Below are 26,036 nucleotides of genomic sequence, written 5' to 3' on the forward strand. Positions count from 1 at the left end.
CCCCTTATATTTAATTTTTAAAACCTTAATACATATACTCATAGCTGTCACAATCTTGCTTATTTTACTGAAAAACTGTAACTTTAGATGAAATCTAAGGGCTTTTTTTGTGACCTTTTTTGTTTTAAAATGTACTACAAACTTACAAGTAATTAACTTATACTATATTAAACAATAGACAGTCAAAATAAAATTGTGGTTGTAGGGGCGCCTGGGACAGAGCTCTGCATCATTGGGCTCCCTGCTCAGCGGGGAGTCTGCTTCTCCCACCTCCTCCCCCTCCCCCACTCATGCTCTCGCTCTTTCTCTCTCTGCTCTTAAATAAACAAAATCTTATAAAAAATTGTGGTTGTAATTAAATTAGAGATCATTATCAGTCTTTAATACATATTGTTTATATTTGTGTTTCCCAGAGACATACAAGTTAACTGTCTTTGATAATGATAGCATTAAACATCAATATAGCAGTTTAAAATATGTTCCATAGTCTACAGACTAACGCAGCTTTGTTTTATTTGCGATAAGCTTATGAATTTGTTTTATAAAAATTTTGGTTGATGGCTAGGTGTTCTTACCTCATTTTCATCTGTCAAAGAATGACATATTTATTCCTTTAATTATATTCAAATCCCAGCTATGAAGAATGTTTTATAAAACAAAATCCATTATTTTACTATAAGTACATTCATGACTTTTTTAAAGAGTACAATTCATACTTCAAATGAGATTCTAACCTTTTGTATTCTTATATTATCAAGGTAATTATTTATAATATAATGTGGAAATTAGTGTACTGACAAATAATTTCTAATTTTTTTTAACAAAGGCAATTGTTTGTTTCTTTTCAGTCTATTCGAGAAGTCACAGGCTACGTGTTAGTAGCTCTTAATCAGTTTCGCTACCTGCCTCTGGAGAATTTACGCATTATCCGTGGGACAAAACTTTATGAGGATCGATATGCCTTGGCAGTATTTTTAAACTACAGAAAAGATGGGAACTTTGGACTTCAGGAACTTGGACTGAAGAACTTGACAGGTAAGGAAAATATACAAAATTGCAAATATGCTCTCATTATCAATTTAATGCAATAAACATACACATATGTGTGTAAGGTTACTGTAGTATGTGTTATACTGAGGAACACTATAAAGCATTTAAATATCTAGTCTTTATTCATTTTATGGGAAATAATGCCTTGTGATGCCCTTGCTTTTATTTACAGATATTGTAAGTGCAGTCTGAAAAATACCGTAATACTGTATCTCAGCTGAACAGAAGTACACTCTAAGGAAATGCTCAGTGGCTGAAAACTGAGATAGGAAGCAGGTTTAAGAATGCTGTGTTTGGTGGTCTCAGGTGAACAGTGGACCATATCATCAAATCTCTGCAATAAATAACACCACAACCTTCACCCTTGTTAGAGCTCAGTAAATACACAAACCTTTATATCTAGTTCCACTAATCTAGTTTTTTGCACAGCCCCTTATTTTTGGAAAACATACCTTGATTTACTAAATTAGTTTTGATTTATTTTATTCAGTAACTCACTCAATGCCATCAGAAATTCTTTCTCAGAATGTTTCAATACCATCAGTGATTTTTCCCTTAAGATTCGAAAAAGGAATTGCTAACAACCTAAACTTATTATCTTGCTGGAAAAAAACAAAAAAACACAACACTTTGTAGGAATTTGTCTTGTAAGCTGGTCCTGGCATTCCTGCAGATATCCTTTCAGTCCATATAGTTCATAGCTCATACAGGCTATCGTAGGAGGTTTGGTACAAGGTTTCTAATCATGAGTTTTGCTATGTGTGCCTGTAGTCAAGTACTGCTAATTAGTAATTAATTATCATCTCACAGTGGGATAAAGGAGTTTAAACTATTAATTTAACCTACATTACTATGATCTATATTTTGCATCAAAATACATAGTGATTCTTTGTGTGTTTGAGTCCACTCAGTGGTAATGTTTCTTGACATTAAAAAATTACAATTTTTAGAGGTATTGCCTCAAAATACTAAGTAAAAATAACATTGATATTGTCAGATTACTAAAATTTTTGTTTCTTTAATTCATAGTGGATATAATATATTTTAAGTTAGAAATAGCTTCATAGTTAGCCAGACATGTAAGCTAAAATTGGATATTTTGGACGAAGAAAGGAATACTGATTATGTTATTTATTTTGGACATGATTGCTATAGAACTGATGGCATAATGGCAAATGCAAATTATTCAGAATTTATAGATTCCTTCATTAACATTTTACTTTTTTTGTTCTTTCCTTTCAAAGATAGTTTCCTTATTGAAGAGTAGGGTTTTTGACTAAATTGCTACTTGCATGGAAGTAATGATAGGAAGAAGAATTTTAGAACTGGAATGGATAGAGAGAAATTGAATGATTGAAGTTAAGAGTCTAAAAATAATATAATCCAGTTAAAACTTGCATAGGGATAATTATGTTTTATTAAATGATTTTCCTCTATTTATAATAAAGAAAAAATGAATACATTTCTTTTTAAACTTTTTATAATACTTGTTATTATTCCATAATATGTGCTATTTGAACAACCTTTTCATCCAGAAAATCAATCTTTAAAGAGCTATCTTATTTATTTTTACATTTAACATTAGTACTACTCAAATATTTTTTAAGTTATTTAATCAAAATTATGCCACATTTAAACAAACCTTATTTATTGAGTGAGCTCACACCATGATTGCTTATGATTGTGACAGTTTGTGTCATACCAAAATACAACACTGTTATTTCAAGAACATTATTCCATATTCTGCCAGAAAGTCTTATAATATTTGTGTGTGTGTAAAGTAAGTAGAAGTGAGTAACTAATAAGTGGCTAAGAGAATGAGTTGATTGTTCAGAACAAAAAATGTGTTTGTTCAAGAGTTATTAATTTCTTTTTGAATATAAAGAAAAGTAAAATAAATGATGGAAAATTTAGACAACTTGGAAATTGTCCAGATATCTTAATATATTTATTAGGTGGCTGAGAATTACATGTGAACATCAGTCCAGCATGATTGATCTTACTCTAGATAATTGAAATCAGTAGTGTAACTCCAGTTTTGAAAATCGAAAGTCACACAATAAGCATGATTCTGTTTGTGTGTAAGAATATATGAGGAAGGGTAGGAGACACCTCACTGTTCATATAAAGAGGAATTGGGGAAGAAATTTGCTCTATAGTTGTATCTTAAAGAATTGAGTGTTCTAGGTAACCTAGTAAAGTAACCAGCAAACATTGCAATTCACTTCAGATAAGATTGTTTTTGTGTTTTGGAAAGATAATTTTTCTATCTTGTTTGTTTATGTGTTATACAAAGCAAGTTGATAAAAATTTAAAACAGTTTTAGGGTTATATTAAGTGTAGGGCTCCAGGGTTGGCCCTAATTTTAGGGCTGTCTTACATAATATGAAGGGAAATAGAATACCTGCTGGAGTAGCCAAATACCTCACTACTTAACTGTCCTAGGGAATTAAAATTTTAACTTGGTTCTTGAAAATAAAAATAAAAAAAAATAAAATAAAAATTTAACCCCATTCTTAAAGAACCAACTGCATCAGCATCACCTGGGTATTGTTAGAAATGCAAATTTGGGGGATATTTATGCAGATACATTATCTGAGACCTAATGGACCAGAAACTCTTGTGGTAGGGCCCATCAATATGTATTTTAAGGATCCCCCCCATGATTCTGATGGCCACAAAAATTTAAGAAACACTGTCTGTTTTTAATTAAAGATATGTTACCAAGAGCCAATAGCATGATATCTAGTTAACCTCTTCACTTACTTGATCTAAATAATTTTCATTCATTTATCATCTCCTAGAGAGAAGGGAAGGAATGGGACAGAGAACAGGTGAATTTGTGACTGGATGATGAGAAATACTCCTTAGGTTGAGGTGAGAATGAAAAGAGCATACTAGGAGCCTGGCTGAAAACGTGTGGGTATTAAAGAGCTTGGAGGTTAGCAAGATGCTGGGAGTAAACTTTCTTCTGTATTGCCATTTGGTCTGGTACCAACTTTGCATAATGGTAAACCATAACAGGGACAATAATAATCATGGTCAATTTTCCTTCTAAGCAAAATTTTATTTTTAAACATGTTCAATAAGATAAATAACAAGTACTACTTGTCAGGTAGGAAGTATGCAGGTTGTAACAAATAATTTTGAGATTATGAATTCATATATATATTTAATATATATGTAAAATTTTGTTTTTCCTGAAATCTTTTTTGCAGTGTTGACCCTAGAATAATATGCCTTTTTTTTTGTTTTAATTACATTTGTTGCCTGTAAACTCTATCTTTGTGAAAAGGAATGTTCGATTAACATGATTAACTTGAGACTGTCAGATATAAGGATTAATGGTTGGATGCCACTTAACAAAGATATAAATTAACTTTGACCTTACACATTCTTATTAATTAGCTTGATGGTCACCAAAAGCTATTGCTTGGACTATAGTTATTACTATAGATCTTACTTAGAGACTTTCATCTTGGTTGTGCCCAAAGACAAGAAACACAAACATATTTTCTGGCTACTGCTGCTACTCACATTTCCCTGGTTCATTGTCAGTGAGGTGGACAGAGTGGAGAAGAGGCAGGTCCCTAGGCTAGAGATATGCCGCACAATCTAAAGGGGAGTAAGGAACTTGTCTTGGCAATCCCTAGGTGCTGTGGTAGGCTGGGTAATCCTTTTCTGGTCAGAGGAGAGACCATATTTCCATCAATGTGTCCATCAGGCATGTAACCTTCTTGAGGCCATTGAGAATGACAGTACTGAACCAGAGGACTACAGAGCTGGAGAGAATTCATTACTTCCTTTGTTAAGGTCACTTGCACGTGGCTGTGGCTTTATTAATCACTCCCATGATGTTAGTTTATTTTTATAAGATCCTTCTTAACCAAATATCCCTATTCTAAATTCAAATCAACATCTAATATATTTACAACTTTAATTCTACAAGCTACTACTTATTTAATTACCTGTCTGACCAAAATCTAAATGTCATTATATGGGGCAAAAAAAACCCAAAACCCAAAAAACCAAACAACAACAACAACAACAAAAACTATTATTTTCTCCTTTCTGGAATTTATAGAACTACCTCATCTGAATAATATTATACAATCTCATCTATATGTGATATTGTAGATATGAAGGAATCTTTGGGAAATACCTAGATTCGTATCTATTTTACTATTCATATTCTATTTATAATGATGATAACCTGAATACAAATTTACTACATAAATATGTATATTTTTCTTATCAAATTTCACCTTAAATATTTGGATTTTAATTTTATGAATTATTAGAATATCTCTTTTGAATAGGTAAAATTTGAGGTGATACCAATATACAATTTATGTTTTCCAAATATTAGCCAAATATTCTCCATATTTTCAGACCAACACATTCTTGTATTAGTACCTTTATTTAATGTTTTATGACTATTCTAATTATTTGGTTAACTGTGTACTGTATCATCTTGATTAGATTATTATTTGATATGTGGACAAGCAAACATTTTAAACAGAAGTAAAATGCTGAAGTTATTTTTGGGAGCCCTCAGTAATAATGGAAGGATATATTAAGTTTACTGAGTTCTAGTAGACTAAAAATAAAATGAAATGCTTAGTTCAGGAGATAGAACATCTGATGTAACAACATTTAAATTTCTCAAACCCCTTCAGCATTATTCAGTGACAGTCAAGTAAATCACCTAACATTGAAATGGACAGGCCATCTGCAGTCAACTCAATGTATGTCAAAGACCATGGGTGTGGAATCAGAAAAAAACAAAACAAAACAAAACAAACCCGTTCAAATGTCAGATCACCACTTACAGTCTGAGTGTCTCTCTGAGACTTAGATTCTTCATCTTTAAAATTGAGAATTCCACTTCACAATGTTATTATAGACATTAGAAAAATAAAGTAGAGAACTTGTCAACCACAGCCCCTTTCACGTAGAGTATACTTAGGAAACCTTCATCTTCTTTCACTGTATTGTTTTGTCCTTAGCTTTTCTTTGTGCCAACACAGTGACAAAACAATTGTACCTGTTTCTGCATATTCAAATAGGTTCCTGTTGCTTCATTGGGGCCTTGAAAAGTGACTTGTGTAGACAAAAAGATGCTCCAAATTTCAGTGTCTCTTCAGATGCCACTTTGAAGCTATTTTATGTGTAGGCTCTTTTTCTCTGGCAGGGAGAAGCCTGAGGCTTTTCTTTGTCTACTCTCAGTGTGATCCTGTCTTTAATACTTCATAGCACTTCTCTCCTGTCTTTCAGTGCTCACGTCAAGCACCTGTTACCCCAGCCCTTCGTTTCAAATCTCCATCATCATGTTTCACCCTTCATTGGCCCTGACATTTGCCTTGACCTAGACAAGAGACATATTCATTCTGAGTTCGTTTTCTGACACTAGAGTTGCTAAGCATTTTTCAACTGTTCTGTGAAAGGTCTTAGTAATGTTTGAGTGAGTTCAACTAGCCTAGTTCAGCGGTTGTTGTTAAATACAATGTTTGACAAAGGTGCTGCTGATATTTACATAAGAAGAACTACTCAGCATAGCGTGGATATCTGAAGAAGAAAAAAAAATGATTCCAAGAATACTCCTAGCTTAAGGATAAATTACTTGGAAGATGATTTGATCAAAACTAACCTATAGTGAAAACCCTGTGAGACAGATGGAATCAGTGAAGAGTGGCACATACTTATGAAGGCATCCATTTTTAGATCAGGTCCACAGTTTCTAAAAATGATACTCTAATCAATGTTTTCAAAGAAGGTTGTTTGCCTGCCATGTCAGAGAGTGTGTATTAACTAGAAGAAGGGAAATTATAATGATACATTTCAGTGTCTAGGTAAAACAGAAACCTATTTGAAAGTAAATACTTTAAATGTGAGATCGGTTAGAGTGGCCATTGCAGCAAATTTCTAGGACTCATTCTTAGCTTTGGAGAAATGATTAGTGAATTTATGGAATTGAGTGAAGGTAAAATGGGAATTTCTTCTCCTGCTGTACCACTCATTAGAGAGGATACTGTTCCTGGAGCAATAAGGGATGAGATGGCATTTTCAGGGAATGGCATAATTCCTCCTCTTCTAGCTTACATGTTTTTAGTTGTGAATACTCGGATAATCTGCTCAGGTCATAAAAAAGCAGCCCTGTTGTTGATTTATGTCCCATTCAGGGATCCTGAAGGCATCCCATTCTCTGAACTACATTCTTTTTAATCCCTATAGCATCTTTAGGAAAAATATTGGGGGAAACCTAGCATTGTGGAAGTCTTTCAGGAAAATTCCCTACTTGAAACTTCAAACCTCTGTCATCATCCTTTTTGTCCCTAAGATAGTCCAAGAACTGCAGATTCCCTTTCCTAAGAGAGAAAGCATACATATTCTAAGGAAAGAAAACATACAAGGTCAAAAAACTCCCTTCTTAAAGCTCATTTGTTGGGAAAATGTGCTTGTTTTGACATTTAGAAAGTGGAGGAGAATCTTTGCTCCTCAGGGTCCCAGAAGCAGTAAGGGAAATTGATAGTGATCACCATGAGTCCATGAGTCCATGATTTCACTTCAAGGAAATCAGTTAAGGTATCATAATATCTGCCTCCTCACCCTCATCCCAGGACATTATCTTGGCTATAAGCATAAATAATCCAGACTTTAAACAGAAGATCTTAAGGTTGTATTTTAGAAAGAACTTTCTGATTTTAATTGTTGTATAATATTTGAATACATCATGAATGTACCTATGAAAAATGGTGGTAAGGTGACAACAAAATACAATCACACACACAAAATGACAATATTGTATATACTGGATTTGATTTAAAAGTATCAGATCTATTAACTAGTTTTATAGCCACTGCCATTCAACTGTGACTTTTTTAAAAATCAAGGTTACTGGGATGCCTGGGTGGCTCAGTCGGTTAAGCGGTTAAGCTTCTGCCTTCGGCTCAGGTCATGATCCCAGGGTCCTGGGAGCGAGCCCCTCATCTGGCTCTCTGCTCAGCAGGGAATCTGCTTCTCTCTCTGCCCCTCCCGCTGCTTGTGCTCTGTCTCTCTCTCGCATGCTTTCTCTCTCTCTCAAATAAATAAATAAAATCTTTAAAAAAAATAAATAAAAATCAAGGTTACTAAACTCTTAGTCATAACTCACATTTATTAATAGGCTCAATTTTACCGGTAAAAAGTTCAGGATTCTTTTGGAAAGTGATGTCAATTCAAATATTTGTTAGCTTTGTTTTTTTCCACTTGTATATTCAAGACACTGTGCTGAGGTATGAGTTATTCTAAATTAGCTTTACCTACCTGTGTCCTCTCAGTAAATATTACATTTCTGACAAATATTTACCTACCAACTGCAATATGAAAGCACTGGGAAAGTATTTTCCTCAATTATATTATTTATAGTCAAGCATTTCCATGGGGTCAAGAGCCTCCATTTTAATCTGTTTTAACTTCAAAAGCATCAGTTGACCTATAGAGCCTTCTGTGATGATGGAAATATTCAATCTGTGCTGCACAATTGAGTAGCCAAATGTGGCTACTGAGAACTTGAAATGTAGCCAGTTTGGAGGAAATGAATTCCTACTTTTATCTACTTTTAATTCATTTTAATTTAAATGGCCACATGCAGTGATCAATATTAGAGATCATAATAGTGATCATATTAGGGCAGCACTAAAGTGACAGCATCTTTTACTGAACCCAGGGCAGTAGGCAAGGATATTTACCTGCAGAATACCATGGAGAATCAGAACATAGACGCTGGATTGAGACCCCCTCCCTTCAAATCCTCTTACTCAACTTTCTAAACCTCAGTATCCTCATCTTTAAATGAGTATAATGGGAACTCTCTGTAAGATGGTTGTGAAAATTAAATTGTAAATTATGAAAATAGCATTAAATGCAGTTCCTGCAATGAATATTATTCATTATTATTTGAGAAGTATGCTTTTGGTAAGAATAATAGAAACAGCCTGTTTTTATGATCATTGGAAGCATGTTAGGCCTATATAATCAAATTGTAAGATATAAAATGTGTCATTTATGATTTGGTACTTGACCAGATCTTATATTTGAGTAAGCTGCATTGCTTCTTAATGTGTTTTAAGCTCTGGTTATTGTAACAGATTTTCTGTTTGATGGAAATGTGACTTTTCAAAAATGAGATTTTTACTCTCATCTTCAGTTGCCACAGTATATAAGTACCTAGTTATAAATAGGTCCCAATGTCTATTTTTTAAATGACTTTATTGAAAGAAATAAGGATCAGGAGATTATAATTTTTTTTTTTTTTTTAGCAGAGAAATTATATTGAAAATCTGTTGAGGATTCTTTCTGGCATAAATAATGCCCAGGTCCTTAGGAGTCTCTATTCCACACTGAAAGTTCGTATTCATAACACAATATTTATATAATAACAAGAAAGTCACAAAAGAAATTCCTCTATAGAATGTTTTATCAAACAGATGTCTACCATACTTCATCAAATCTAAGTCACCATCAGTTGTAAGAAATATTTATTGTTTTCAGGCCACACTAAGAGAAAAAGTGAAAGCCCAACAGAAATGTAAAAGGTTGTATGATGAATCAAGATTTTAGAGATATTAAATATGGAAAATGCATTTTAGAATTGATAAAATATAGTAATATATAAAGGGAATAGAGATACAACAAACCCCTTATTAACTCTCTAGAAAATAGCTGTACTTGTAATGGTGAAACTGTTTACTGTGGAAGTATATCAAACAAATTATAATAGAAATGGCCAATATTTCATAAATGATGAATGGAATTTTCCATTCATCTGTATCTATCAGGGAATATATAAATATAAATTCCCATGGCTCAACATGTTTTGATGTAATAAACTAACCTGGAAATTTGAATTATTTATATATTTTTTCTGTTGTTGTTTCTGAGAGTTATCTGATTTATTGACTCCACTGGCAAAAGAGATGAAAATATAGTTCAAAAGCAAAAAAAAAAAATAATAATAATTGCTTATTCTAGGAATTTCTCTTAAACTCTGCTCTCTTAGTAATAGACATCAACTAGAGTTTAAGATTGCCATAGGATATCAGAGGTTAAAGAGGGTTTTTACTTGGATCTTCTTTGCCAGTCTCCCTAGAAGTTCAATACAATTCTCTGTTATTGTAGCTCTCATAATATTTCCCTTGCCCTACTTTTAATACCTTTTGACCTATTCTCTGCAATATGTTTTATATTTTTTTTAGCTATAATTTTCTTATAGGCTAAGTCAAGTTGTTTTGGTTATTAAATCCTAACAATCATAAAAATTCTGAGGAATATTTACTGAGAAAAGTAAAGAAAAACAGTGAACCGTAACATTTTCTTTCTTCCAAAACCATTCAAATTACCCAATTTCATTTGCTCTGAGATGCAAATTAGAGGTTTGATTTTGTGGTATCAATAATGTTGAAAAAAGCTGATATGAGAAAAAGCATTTTTGATTATCTACTATGAAATAAAGAGACTTCAAACTTTAATTATATATTTAATGACATATTTAATGGGTATATTCTGGCAACTATTGACATAATAAAGATTACATTTTAATTTTAGTGTTACCAAATTCTCTAAACACTCTGCTTTAATATTTAGTGGGGTTGTTCTATATTATGTAGATTATGTATCTGGTGATGTCCAGTCAAAAATCCTATTATAAATTCTAGGTTTTTTTTTTTTTAAGATTTATTTATTTATTTTAGAGAGAGAGAGATGGTGTGCAGGGAGAGAGGCAGAGGGAGAGAGAGAAAGAGAGAATACTCAAGCAGACTCCCTTCTGAGAGCAGAGCCCTATGGCGGGGAGGGGCGCTTGATTCCAGGACCCTGAAATGATGATCTGAGCTGAAATCAAGAGGTGGCCACCTAACCAACTTAGCTACCCAGGCACCCCTATATATTCTAGTTTTTAACTATATGTATTACTAGAATTGTTTTAGTCTGTGTGCCTTTTGTTTTAATGACTTTACGTACTCCTTTTAGCATAATAAATCTAGAAAATAAAAATACATATAGCATAATAGAGCCCAGGATATATGTACTACTACTACTACTAATATCCATAATTAATAAGCATTTACTATGTAGAAGCCAAACACTGTCTTCCTTCATCCTTATAATAACCCCATTTAATAGGTTACTGTGGTTATTTCCCTTTTGAAGATAAAGAACTGCAGTTTTGAAATGATGGGTAACATGCTACAGAGCACACAATAATTTATGGAGTTCAAAGTTGAAGCCAGGTAGTATAATTCCAGATTTTCCTTGTGTCACCATGTTATAGAGATTATGAAAAGGAGGTAGATCACAAGACACACCTTTTTTCATCTTCTACTATATGTTAATTAGGTGAGAATCTATGAAATGACTGATATGATCCAGGTATTACTTTTTCAGCACAATCCTACCATTTTATTTCTTAATGAGACTTTGTTTAGTGTAGATACTTTACCTAAGGAGTTAAATGACTCTAAAAGAGATTCATATTGCTTAATAACCAGGTTGAATTATTATAATATTGAAAAATATTTTGTGAGGCTATTTATGTTTATTCCTATAGATATTAGAAACTAAAATGAAAGAGTAGAGTAGCAGAATTAAATAAAATGCCCTAATTGGGAATTGACTTCATGACCTTTCCTTTATTAATACTAGAATGCAAAAGAACAGATAAATAACTGTATTTGGGGTGTGCTTTATTTTATTTTGATATAGCTCTAGAAGTTGTGTGTTCTGTCAAGATAAGCTTTTTGTCCTTGTCTTAGTCTAGTGATCTTTCTATTATATTATTCCAAAGATATGATTTTATTCAAGGAACTAGAGGGAGGTAATAATTTAAAAGATTTTTAAAAAGTTATATGTCAATCTCTATGTGATTGAGTATACATTTTCATTTATTAATTAGAAGAAAATGAAACAAAATAAATTCTGGAGTTCATGTGTAACTCAATTGTAATCCACATTTACCATTTATCTACAAAATACAATGAAATGTGACATGAGCTTTATAGTGTCACTCAAAGACTACAGTTTAGTACGTTTTGCAAGGGAAATATGGAAAAGATAATGAAGCAGTACTTGGCATATCTATAGATATATCTTTTATGTAGCATGGATAGAAAAATGAAATGAAGCAGGGAAGCAGCCTATGTTATTGCTGTCCTTTTCACATAGTGAATGTGTGGCTGAATTTCACACCTATGCATTACATTGTCATTTCATGTAGTTAGAAATTACATGTCATAATGATAAATCTTTGCGATTAAAATTGTATCATGCTTCAAATGCAGGCCTATGGTGCTCAGGGAAAAGGGGTGAATCAAGAATTAGTGTCTTGGTTCAAGTGCCTCTTAAAAATTAAGAAAGTCTAAATATCATTTGTGTAAAATAAATACATCAGAGGTCACAATATGGGTTATCAACTCCTTTGTGATTTCATTGAAAATCATCTGCATAATTTAAGTAGCTATTCAATTGTTTTATGTATTTAATTTGTATTACAATGCACAGTGGCTTCTTACATTAGATTTGGTTCATTATTACATGTAAAATATTGAAGAATACTAAAAACTTAATAGTATTTGTTGAGCCATCTTGTGTCAATTTTGATGTCTGATTTAAATTTAAATCAGGGAGAGATTTAGTGTAAATTTTCAGCTCATTTACATTTTAATCCATTAAAATATGACTAAGATATTCAGGACCAGAGAAGACTTGAAACATTTTTCCTTCTGAATCATAAAATCTTAGATTTTTAAAGAAGAAATAAACAGTAATATACAGTCCTCAAATTAATAGAAATAAAAGCTCCGAAATTATACAGTGTTTCTAAATTTCACATGTATAGATAAATATAAAATGACAGGCCCCCAAATGGTTTTCTTCCTGAAAAATGTATCTAATTATAATTGCAAATGACTACTTAAGCCACCTAGTTTGTACTGTGGAAAAAGTCCTTTGAAAAAAAATGCCCCTTGAGATGCAAGGGGAAAATAAAGGAAAATCCATATATGTCTATAATGTTTGTTTAAGAGCCAACTCTGTTGCCATTTATAGTTCTCGGGTTTGCCTTTCACCCATTAAAAAATTGTAAAACAATCACAGAGAATTAAGTGTCTTTTGTTGTACCTAAGACATACTCTACATTTGGGCTTAAAGTCACAATAGTTTGGGGGAAGGCAAAGTAACAAAAATAGAGCTCAGAAATAAAATTGAAACCTTCTTGATCCCAAAATATAACTTTTGCTTGAGAATGTGGATTTATTGTCACAATTCATATCTAGCCTGTGTGGTCTGGATGAGAAGGTATGTTCTAGAATGTGAAAATGTATCAACATACTCTCTTCTTGTCCCAACAGCCTGAAAAAGTAGAAAAAAACCTGAGCTTTGAAACCTGATATATTTGAAATTTCATACTAGTACTACAACTGACAAGGGAAATGTCAAAACAGTTAAGTGCTATCCATCAGTTTCCTCATCTGAAAATGAGAATTGAATGGAAAAGATTCATGCAAATTGCCTACAATAGTGATTAGCACAAAATAGATGTTAGTTCCCTTCCTGTTTCCCCCTTCTTTATATAGTTCTCAATGGAGTAATAGTACTTAAGAGTATTCAGTTTTTTAGTTCATCTTTGCCACATCTATATAATCTGTGTTCTTTATTGGTTCTTTATTGACAGATGCATTTGATTTTAGAAAAGCCTAATCTCACTAGCAACCAGAAGATTCATATTCCGATCCCACTTGTACCTTAGATAAATCACCTAATACCTCTTGCAATGAATTTTCAGTTCTGAAATGAAAGGCGAATTTTCTTAGTTTTTTTTTATTTTCTTCTTTTCTTTTATCACTTATAATACCTATCTGCTGCCTATCTTCTGGAAAAGTTCTAAGGGAAAGTGTGAGTCACTTTTTCTTAGTGTTCAACTTCCTTAGAACAAGTGAGGAGATGACATTAACCCTTCCAAATCAGCAGAGAATGATACTGCATTTTTGCTGAAGTTCAAGCATTTAATTAAAAATGCAACTCCATGTGGATACATAGGGACCTCTATTAGGGTTTAATCGTTCAGAGTGTATTTATTTCCTAGCACAGGGATAACAACATACTGAAGTAATGATATCCACATGCATTTACATTTAGCTATGTGTCATTAAAGGTAGATCCATTTTGTTTTAATAAATTGTTTTACTTCCATGCTAAGGCGGTGAAACTTCAGGAAAACAAAACAAAACAAAAAACCTTTGGATGACTTTTCAGGAGGAAAAAAAAAAGAACATGAGCTGAGCAACAAAACCAATTTAGTTGGTTTTAAATACTGAGTTAAAGCCAAGGTCTCCCAGTGGTGCCAAGCAAATCCTATTCATTTCTGTTCATTTCTTAATTTCTTAGTTCCTCTCAAAGTATTCAAATGTCTCTGCTGGGGAGAGCTACCAATTCAGCTAAGAATGTGTTTCCCCAGAGATTACTTTTATACTGTATCTGAAACTCATTAATCATTCCTTCCTTTTAAATCCCCATTACACAAAAAATCCTGGGATTTGAATGCCTAGATATTTCATATTTAGTTCTAAATAAGCAGAAACAGTACAAAGTATATTTTTTCACCCCTCCTCACATGCTGAACTTGCAATAAGGATATTTTGATGATTATTTTAAATGGCTAAGATCTATTTTAAAGAATATTTTCTGGGGCTTTTAAAAATAATTAAAAGACCTACTTATTGTTTGCTTGGGAACTTGAACTTCTAAGGAAAGGGCAGGCTTGTGCTAATAGTGTTTTTGGTAGCTCAATCGCTAGAGCACGGCTGGGTCTCTGTCAGTGTGTGAAACAGATGTAAAGCTTGTGCTGTCAAAACAGTGGAGGCGTGAGGCACCTGCAGAAAGAGAGTCAGCTTGGCTTCCAGACTCAGTAACCACATGAGGCTTAGGACTTGTGTTCTAAAATTAGAATCCTTACTTCAAAGATAAAGGCCTAGGGAAGGCACCTCGGTGGCATTTTACATATGCTTGTAGATTTATTTCATATGTTTGTATATATTCTTTTACCCTATATGTAAGGTAGAGAAATGGCAGCTTAGACCCCTGATTGCATAAAACTGCTGTAAAAGTTTCAACATAGCTTTTATTTCTGTATGTAAGACCAAGGTTTTTTAATACAAATAAGGGGACCATGTCTCTCTTACGTGCATGGCATGAAAGCACATTTAATAGCTATTTCTATATTTTTGCTTCAAATCGGAATTCTGCGACTAAAACGTTGTAGTATGAAAAGCATTGCTGCTTATGTTAGGTTACAGAATCAGTTTTCTGTAAAATGATTATAATAATAAATCCGTACGGGTGGACAGGTCCTATCTATTTCGAAGTTTTAAAAAGAAAAATAAACACTGACACATGCCTAGAACAAAGCAAAAGACAAATTAGAAGATCAGAGAGCGACGTAGAGAAATAGGCTCATAAAAAGATAATAAAAAAAAGGCTATGTGTGTGTATACATATATATAAAATCTCCATATAAATATATAGAAACATGTATGTTTATATACATATATATGTATACATGCACAGATACATACCTATATTAATGTGTGTGTATATGTAGTTTCTAACTATGATCCGTGACCATACACACTGTGTGTCACTGCCACATATCCAAGGAACAATATGATCAACTAGCTATAACCCTGCTTTTCTAATCATGATCTGAAATAATATTTGGCTTCCAAGAAGTCATTTTCATATAAAATTAATTTTATAGAAAACAGCATGCAATTCAATACACAGAATGGCAAATGAGTAATCCATATGTGTTTATGTCTGTCAACATGGTACTGAAACCTTTTGTGTGTCCGGAAATGTGCCCACAGGCTGAAATGAATGTACAAAGGCGTCACATGGGGAGAACATGCTGGAGGGGTTTTATTTGATGTTTTCAAAGTGCTCTAGGGTTTGTCTTGCAAGAACCCTTTTGGTTTTCTTTCTTTTTTTAAAATTTTTAAATTTTTTTTTAATGTTTTAAAACACATGACTTTCTTTAGAAACATCCTGGCAAGAGAAAAAGAGTAAATTACAAATGAACTATACAATCGTATCCTCCCTTTCTCTCTCCTCTCTTATCTCTTTCTCCCTCAAACACACACAACTCTATCTCTCTGTCTCTCAGACACCTCTCTCTCCCTCCCTCCCTCTCTCTCTCTCTTTTTCTCACTTAAGATAAATGTTCAACTTCTGTGTATCTACAGAGATAGCTGCCACAAACAACAGTCAGGATTTGTGAAATTACATACCCAGAATTTGAGATCACAAACTGTATTAACTAAGGACAGAATAAAGAGAGATGGCCCTGGGCGCCTGGGTGGCTCAGTCGTTAAGCGTCTGCCTTTGGCCTAGGTCATGATCCCAGGGTCCTGGGATCGAGCCCCGCATCGGGCTCCCTGCTCGGCAGGAAGCCTGCTTCTCTCTCTCCCACTCCCCCTGCTTGTGTTCCTGCTCTCGCTATTCTCTCTCTCTGTCAAATAAATAAACAAAATCTTAAAAAAATAAAAAATAAAAAAAATAGAGATGGCTCTGAAGTGAATACCTATTATATGCACCTAAGCTTTTTTTTTTTTTTACTTATTGGTTTATGTGTTTATTTATTTAAAACTATTAGGGGATTTACACTTATCTTCTACCAAAGGGGAGCAATTAAAAGCACTCTGTCCCTTGCGCATTTAACTTAAACAATCAAAGGTTGAAACCAGGCTTCAGATCATCCTAACCTTACACCTAGAACATTGTTTTGAGAGCTGTAGATTAGGAGGACATGTTCTGCTAAATGTCTTTTTCAATACACCATATAAAGCTAAGATTTATTTTAAAAATGACAGAAATTCAACGCATCTATAAGTGATTCAAGTAATTACTTCTTTGCAAGACAAACATAGGTTTGATATCGTGCTAATATCATTTTCTTGTCATAAATCCTTCATCTTTAACTCTTAAACTAAAGCTGGATGGCCATGGGAAGCTTAATATATCATTATTCATAATACTGAGCTTGCAAAGGATAAATGCATCTTGAAGCTTGATGGTGAGGGAGGCATGCTCTTTTTCCTACCAGAAAGAAAGCATGCTGCTAAACCTCTGTTTGCACACAAAAGATTTTCTCAGAAGAGTTTCTGTTGCTCTGTGGTTTAGAAGTCAAAACTCTCTTACCAGGGGTAGCCCCCAGGCTGGCATTTGACGAGAACGAACAAACAGGTGCAGCCCTCTGTTTTCACATTGCTGGCTTGTGCACATGACATGGTAGTGTTATTCCCTAGGATGGGTGGTGGATGGATTGGCTCCTCTGAGAACAAACCCACTCTTGATAAAAGGATATAATTATTATTCTCAGGGGAAATTCAAAAATATAATTCTACATACAGATAAAGTTCAAGGCATGAAATTTAACCGGATTTTTTTCACTCACCCAAAGGTCTCAGTGAAATTTAACAAATCATCAGTGCCCTGCCTCTGTCCTTAGTGAATCATTTTTGCTACTGTGGGGTTGTATGAAGATTCTAGGTGTGTGACCCATGTTAAATGGTGTTGTTTCTGAGAAGACCTGTTTCAGAATTTCAGGAGGATAGAAAATGCTTAAATTTTCCCTTCTCTGTCTGAGTGCCTTAGAGTTATGTGATAAATGAATGTCACTGATATACTACCGTATGCACTAAAAAAGAAGATTCATCTATTTAATAGAAGAAATCACATAGTAAATACTATTAGAGTACTTTATATATATACTAAATACTGTATATTATTAGAGCATTTACTATGTGAGTACTAAGGATTGCATAATAAAATAATACTGTTATTTTCCTAACAGTTACATTGGTTAAGTAGTATTTATACTCTGAAAGTATCCTATGCTAGAGATGGAAGTGACCAACTCCCTAACTACAGATAAGGAAAACCAACCAACCAGTACAGTGAGGTGAGACCTTGAGAGGAAAAATGACTTTTCAAAAGGCATAGAGTTAAAGTCATTGCGTAGAACCCGATTGTTTTGGACTCTGTCTAATATTTTATTTTGCTCACTCTACATTAGTGTTTCCCAGAATCTAAAGCTTATATGCTATCATGCTTTTATGCTTGAAGGCATTTTGTTGATGTGGAGCCTGGTGATTGTCTGTTTACTTTAGAATCTCATTAGTTACATAAATAGGCCAGGAGATGAAACATGCTCATTATTTCAGAAGCCAGAAGTAAACGCAAATGTCCTTTCCATTGGTTTGGTGGTATTATTATACCTTTATGTTCTGAAAAAGTGTAGTGTCTATTTCTTCTAATTAATGAAATGAAGCTAAATATGTATTTTTGTGTAAAATGAACAAAATATATTCACATTATATTTAAATTTTCACATTAACAAGTCATTTATTTTAACTTACTAAAAATAATATCTATGGCATTGATTTTCAAAACCAGGCACACAACATGCTTTAACCAATAAGTCACTATCTTCATTCTGCCCTTAACCATTCTATTTTCTACAACCTGAACCTATCAATAATTGCAGCACTTATGTTAAGAGATATAATTTAGTCAAGTCCTACTTGCAGTCATCTACAAAAACCAAAAGTCACCTCTATTAAAATTTTCTACCCCATTTAGCTTCAAGTCCACATTGTCATAAAGAAAGTAGTCTAGTTTTGTCATGCATGGCTTATGAAATTTTGCTCATTACACTAGAGTAATATTCAATGTTTGGCAGGTCTTCTGTATTAATACCCAATGCCTGGGGCACCTGGGTGGCTCAGTTGTTAAGTGTCTGCCTTCGGCTCAGGTCATGATCCCAGGGTCCTGGGATCGAGCCCCGCATCAGGCTCCCTGCTCAGCGGAGAGCCTGCTTCTCCCTCTCCCACTCCCCCTGCTTGTGTTCCCTCTCTTGCTGTCTCTCTCTCTGTCAAATAAATAAATAAAATCTTAAAAAAAAAATACCCAATGGCATAGATTAATATCACATTGACTCAGTATCATCTAAGATGGAAGAGCTCTGGAAAGAGAAATGAATAAGCAGTGACTAAGGAAGTAGGTTAGGAAATGTCTGGTTTGTTGGTCAAAGAGGAGGTAACTGGGTTATATGATGATAGAAGGGGCCTCCCATGGAGCAAAGTGAGGGCGTAGATCACCTGGGCATGAAACTGGATTGAGTTTGTAGTAAATGTACTAAAGTAGGAAAGTATAGATAGGGATGGTATAACACAAAGTGATTTTCTTTCCTTGTTCATTTTTAGGGTTTGAGTGGGTTGAGTGGAGGGTGAGAAAATTATAATAGCAGTCATATAATCATACTTGGTGTTTACCAAGTCTTTAGGGAGCATGTATGGGTCATTAGGAAAAAGACTTCTATGAAAGAACATTGGATTACATTAGTTGCTGAGATGAAAGGAGTTAATGTCTATAAAATTCTGTTCAGGGTACCTGGAATTCAACATCTCATGTCCTTTCGATTATAATGTATTTTAATTAAGGCAAGTAGCATGGCAGCATATGGAGGACTGGTTCTACAGGAAAAGGTGAAGATGCTACGTTGATGCTTAAGGAACATTAGGGACTGGGGTAAATTCTTCCTAAATCAGACAAAGGGTTTAAAGTAGGTGTTGAAGAGCCAACTAGTTGCTCACCAATACCGTCCCCTCCCTCCCCAGGAGACAATTAGAACTAATTTCCCAGTTTCCTTTTTACTTAAGTGTGGTTATGTAACTAAGTTTAAGACAACTAAATGTAAGTGGAAATGTCATGTGGTACTTTTAAACCTAGTCTGTAGAAGAATTTCAAGTATGTGCCCCCTGTTCTCCATCGCAATGAAAATGACTCTTTGAAAATTATAGGTTCAAGGCCACAGACTGATCATCAGCCAGGATCCCTGATAAACTGAGGAGTAGAGACCCCTATCTACTATCACAAATCCTTGCCCACCAATCAGGAATATCCCCTATATCCCCCTTACGTACAGGATATGTAAATACTTTTTAGATTTACATAAGCAATTTCTAACTTTTTATGTTTGGACCATTATTTTGAACTTTCTTAGGACAGCAATTAATGTTACCCTTTATTAATTCTGTGGCTGTGCAGGAAAGATAAGACCTTAACCTAGTAAAACTCTGACACTGGAGCAGTGATGATACCAAGGGTGGACTTATGAGGGCATACATAAGGGGGGTACATTGTTGGAGAATATAAAACAAGAAAAGCCTGCCTTTTTAATTATTATTACAAATCATGAATTTTAAACCATGTTAGGTGTAAAATACACCTCAGTGAAAAATATTTTTTATTAGTCAAAATTCTAAAAAAAGTGCTATGGTTACTGTTGAGTTTTAAAAATATATATGCAAGCTTTAAATTAACACAATTTGGGGTGCCTGGGTTGCTCAGTCAGTTAAGCATCTGCCTTCGGCTCAGGTCATGATCCCGGGGTCCTGGGATCGAGCCCTGCATCAGGCTCCCTGATCAGCGGAGAGCCTGCTTCTCCCTCTCGCTCTGCCATTCTCCCTGCTTGTGCTCTCTCTCTCTCTGTCTCTCTGTCAAATAAAAAAATAAAATCTTTATAAAATAAATTAACACAATTTACTTATCTTTTTGTAAATACTGTTTATGTAGAAATTAATTTGGAGAACTCCTAGTTCTACAATTGACACCTTCATACAGAGACTTGACTGCACACTTTAGTTTAGAGGATAAGTTTGTTCAAAATGATTTAAATTTTTTCTGGGTGTGGTTCATGTGACCAGACTATGTGTTATTACATATCCCTGTGTTTAATCCCTTTGAGGATGTGGTATTACATACAACTGTAATTTCAAAACGAACAATGATAGCAATTGGTGCATGATTATAAAAATGAAGTAATGGGGCGCCTGGGTGGCTCAATCGTTAAGCGTCTGCCTTCGGCTCAGGTCATGATCCCAGGGTCCTAGGATCGAGCCCCGCATCAGGCTCCCTGCTCAGCAGGGAGGCTGCTTCTCCCTCTCCCACTCCCCCCTGCTTGTGTTCCCTCTCTCGCTATGTCTCAATCTGTCAAATAAATAAATAAAACCTTTAAAAAAAAATAAAGATGAAGTAATAGAGCTTGAGTTATTTCAAGTCTATTATTCTATGTGGTTACTTGGGCCTTTGTGTTTAAATTTACAAAATAATAAAACAGTGCAAAGTACAAGATACAATAATTTGGTAACTGGCAAATTCTTGGTCACACATATAACTTGTTTTACTGATTTTGAATAGTATCTTGCAAATTGAAATTTATTCTTCATTTTATATCAATTATTTTAAACCAAAGAACAAATCAAGAAAATGATTACCACATGATTATTAATGAAAATAATTCTGCCTCAGAGAGGACGTATTTGCTCAGTGTATTAAATATATCAGGTATATGACTGCAGTAGAGAACATTTTTTCCCCACTTGAACACACTCCTTACGTTCTACTACAAAATAAATAATAGCAAATATGTACAGTACCTAAAACCCATTGTCCACTGTAATAGATTGCATAATTAATGTTCTACAGTTGTTTATATGGGGCACTGGGTAAGACAGTATGAGTGCAGCTTTATCAGCACTGCTGAGAAAGTTCATTCAACAGCATGTTAAATTTGACACTAGTCATATTATCAATGTAATATAATATATAGTTAAACATCATGGGTCAACTTCCAGCTTGGCTCTGATTTCAGTATCACCAAATTTTAGAGCTTAAAGTAGAATCTGTAGCGGGAACCGAAGTTTATTGGGTGTCCACTATATACTCCCTATCATTTGATTTTTCTCAGTAAACATATTTATAGATTAGATAGTTGTGCTTACAGTTACAAAGGTTTGCTTGGTCACTCAGCATAATTAAATTGGAATTTCAGACCTTCTGCCTCCAATGTCTCATAAATGGTACCTTTGGAGTATAATCCTTTGCTTTCTCCACTCCACCACAGAAAATCTGGGCCATTTGGAAGATCCCTTGGGATGAAATAGGTCCCAGTAAATATTTGTTGAAAGTTTTTAAATTGTGGCCAAGAAGATTTAGATGGATTGGTCAGCTTCACATTGTTCCTTTGCCATCTAAAAAAGAGGATAATCCATTTCTATTGATTCTTCACTTAGAACATTACACAAAATCATTTGCTTTTGAAGAGAACATATGCAGAAGACATAATTAGGTACTTTGAAATGCCACATATTCTGTTACAGTGTGTACATGCTATCTTTTTCAATTTAACAATTTTCTTAATAACTTCTGAAGTTTCTAAACCTTCCATGATTAAGGAAGGTAAGACTACAAACTAGCAGTAGTTTTGTCAAGTATGTTTTATTGGCTTTGGTAACCAAACTGAAAAGTATTCTCTATCCACAAGCTCAAGTCAACATCACATTTTAATGAATTTTATTTTGTATAACAGACGGCTTCATCCAATACATTCTCCAGCTTTTTCAAGAAAAAAAAAATAGCCATGGCAAAGGAATTGGTAATCAATGCATTACATTAAAAACATTAATTTAATGATGTATATTTGAATTGTTGGGATTATTTAAGATCACGATAGGAAAAGGAACAAGAGCTTACTTACTATTTAAGTAATTTGGTGTTCACTGAAGCAAAAATGATTTCTTAGTCTGTGTTTCAGTAATTCTAAATTCAAACTGTAGTATTTTCAACTGTGAATATTTATGTGTCATGTGTAAAGTTGGTTCTTATTTTAGAGGTACTTAGTTATGCTTGACATTACATTTTCTGATAATGTCCACCAGCTTATGGCCAACAATATAGAATTGAAAAGATAGCTAATATATAAGGGAGTGGAGAAAGGAAAAAAGGAGTGCACGTGGGTCCTGCTGACTACACAGCTATGGTATTAGCCTTGTCAAGGCTGGCACTTATGTGGCCTTCAGACATTCCTCGTCATAGCCCACTGACTTAACTACCTCCCTTCAGCAATTCTTTGTCTCTCCCTCCACAATAGATCACAGTTTTCTTTGGCCTTTGACTTTTCAGCTGGCTGCGAAGCTTGAAATTCCTTAGCACTGCATTCCAGTTTTATCTGGTTCTGCTTAATTGAGGCAAGGAGTAGAGTTTAAGGTTAAATGCAGAGTATTACAAAATCTGTTCGTCCAATTAAAAATAAGTTTATTACGTTCTGCAATCAAGAGTACAAAAGAAAAAGAAAAGTATGATATGGAAACGCCTTCCTATTTTACCATCCTCTATTTATTGTGGAAGAGTATACATATTGCAAAGATAAAACAAAAAAGTACTATAATCTTAGATAATATTAAATATCACTGTGTATTTATTTATATGATTTTAAAAAACATCTGTATTTTAGTTCCAATGTGCTTTCATTCCATCTTTCAAAAATAACAGGAACAGGAATAGTTTGGTATTGTTTACATCTTTGACAAAAATAACAAGTCACTCTTTCTAAGGTTTATCTCTTGGCAAAATCTCACTAATATTAGTGCCTGTTTAGCAAGGCAGATTTTATAGGAAAGTATTTTTCTACCAACTAGATGGCTGATACTAGTCAGTATATTTTCACTGTGTGTGTAACAAATTATCTCCAACTACATTTGAATTTCAAAGCTTTCTTATTGCCTTTGACTTGGAGACTCTTATTGATTATGTGATGTAAAGGAAACCATGAAATTTATTGTTCTGTCATTAAGCAGTTATTATTTACCAATTTTTTAACCACCCTCTCAAGCTCAAACACTCTACTAATGCCATGAAAAGAGAAAAAAGTATTTTCAGGCAAAGATTTAGAAATAATGGTAGCTTAGAGAGAGAAACTGATGGATGGGGATAAAGGTGAGTCCTCAGTCCTGGCCCCTTTTCTGTCTTTAAGATCACTTTTGTTTCACTTCCTTTACACTAAAAGAGTTGATGTCATTTATGTCATTTTTTATTACTATAAATATGTGACTCTTAGCTATCTGACCATGACCAAAGAGATACTACCAACTTACTGCTGCTCGTATCCCACACTGTTGTCCACGATGTTTTTTGTTCTTATTTTTCTGTTTCTTTCTGTATACCATGAGGTGTTACCACTTTGTTTCACCTGTCTAAACATAATCTATAGCAAATCATTATATTCATTTGATTGACTTAATATGTATCTAGCACTCTTGATGAAATAAATATTATATAGAATATTCAATTGATAACTTTATCTTTTATCTGCTTTTCTATTTTTTCATTATCTAAATTTTACTGGATAATGAATGTAATATAGCCTTTTCTAAGTGAAAATTTATGGTATTCCCTGATATCACACTAATTCCTGGAAAACTATCTGGTCACAAAAGTGTCATTTCTCAAGGCCTGGTACCTGTAATAGTGTCCCTACCAGCAGCTTCAAGATGCCCAGAGTTTCCCCTGGACTGTAGAGAACCAATTTGAGCAAGCCTTTCCAAAAATCTTTTAATAGGAGCCCAGACAGAGGAACCTAGTATGGGGTTTCCATGAGAATGGCAAACTTGATAAAGCCTCTCCTTACTGGAACAATGTTCAGTTTAAAAATTGAGGTTATGAGTATTTCTAAAAAACCAGATCTACTTGTGGACATTTAGGAGAAGGTTTTTGTCTATATGCCACCTCTTAGCTTCACTTGGACATTTTCATTTTCTGCTGCCTGGTAAGACAGTGTAAGATATACTCTCCCCTCCCATCTCATTAAGATCTACTGCCCTAAGCCTTGCCTAGTGTTTGCACTTTATAACTCTTGCTTTGGATTTCCCTGTGGCTGTCCACTCTTTAACAGCCAAACTTATTCAGAGTTATCTGTTACCATTTTCTCCCATTCTGTTTTCACACTATTCAACCAAATTATTTTTTTCAAGAATGCCAGTGAACTCCATGTTATAAAATCCAATGGATAATGTCATATCCCATCATTTGTCTCCATGTTATGCATCCTCTGTTGGATGGATATCCTCTCAAGATGTTTTGTGCTCAGTCTCTTTGACACACCCATCCTCCTCTGTTAGACTTACAGATACTGTGCTAACTTATTTATTTGCAAAAAAGTTCAGTATTATATCAGAGTTTACATCTGAGCTTCAGATTCATAAATACAAATGTACATATAGAATTTGCATAGAATGACCAACATATATTCTAGATTAACATCTCCAAAGCTAAACCCTTGAACCTCATTTCCCACCTGCCAACCAGTTTATCCATTGGTTTTACTATTTCAGAAATTGGTATCATCATACATTTGAATGCTTAAATTAGAAACCTCAAAGTCACCTTTATTTCTCCTCAGTCTCCATCTAATCCATTGGTAAGTCCTATGACTGTCTAAAACTATATCTAGAATCCAATTTTTTTCTTGATCTCCACTGCTGCTATCCATGTCTCAGCCATCATTTGCTCTCACTTATACAACTGCAGTAGCTTTCTTACTGGTCTTCTAGTTTCCATTGCCCACCTGGAATCCAGTCTCTTGAGGGTATCCAGAGTGTTCTTTTTAAAAAAATAGTTCTGATGATGTCACTCCCGCAGTCAAAATCCCTCAATACCTTCCATTTGCATTTAAAGTAAAATAAAAAATTCTGAATGCTGTCTACAATGTCCTGAACATTCGGCCTCCCATGCATTTCACCAGATCCCAACCTTTCCATGCCATTCTCCTTTTTCTTCAACTAATCAGTCTTCCAGGTTTTTCTATTCCTAGAATACACCAAACATTTTACTTTGTATATGCTTTTTCCTTTCCTTGAAATACTCTTCTACAACCTATCGCATGACTGGCTCTTCCTTCAAGTCTTAGTTTGAGTATAACCTCTGACAAGCTTTCCCCAACAATCTATACTTCTCCATACATCTAAATTAGATTCATCAACCCACCCCATTTTTCATGTACACACTTATATGCACTGTGCATAATTGTTTTTATTCTTGTCTTTGTAGTAATTATCACA

The 26,036-nt window shown here is 34.0% G+C and overlaps 1 protein-coding gene across 2 annotated transcripts in view; it reads left to right on the top strand.

Annotated features, from left to right (window-relative positions):
- The window catches only part of ERBB4 (erb-b2 receptor tyrosine kinase 4), a 1,058,588-nt gene that overhangs the window by 569,184 nt on the left and 463,368 nt on the right, over positions 1–26,036 (top strand). For both annotated transcript variants that reach the window (XM_081813693.1, XM_081813692.1), the window contains exon 3: positions 849–1,035. In XM_081813693.1, the coding sequence (XP_081669819.1) occupies positions 849–1,035 (187 nt within the window). The remainder of the gene's footprint in view (positions 1–848; positions 1,036–26,036) is intronic.

Source organism: Leptonychotes weddellii, chromosome 3 (assembly GCF_054177405.1).
Source record: "Leptonychotes weddellii isolate Sample4059 chromosome 3, ASM5417740v2, whole genome shotgun sequence".
NCBI classification, from domain to species: Eukaryota; Metazoa; Chordata; class Mammalia; order Carnivora; family Phocidae; genus Leptonychotes; species Leptonychotes weddellii.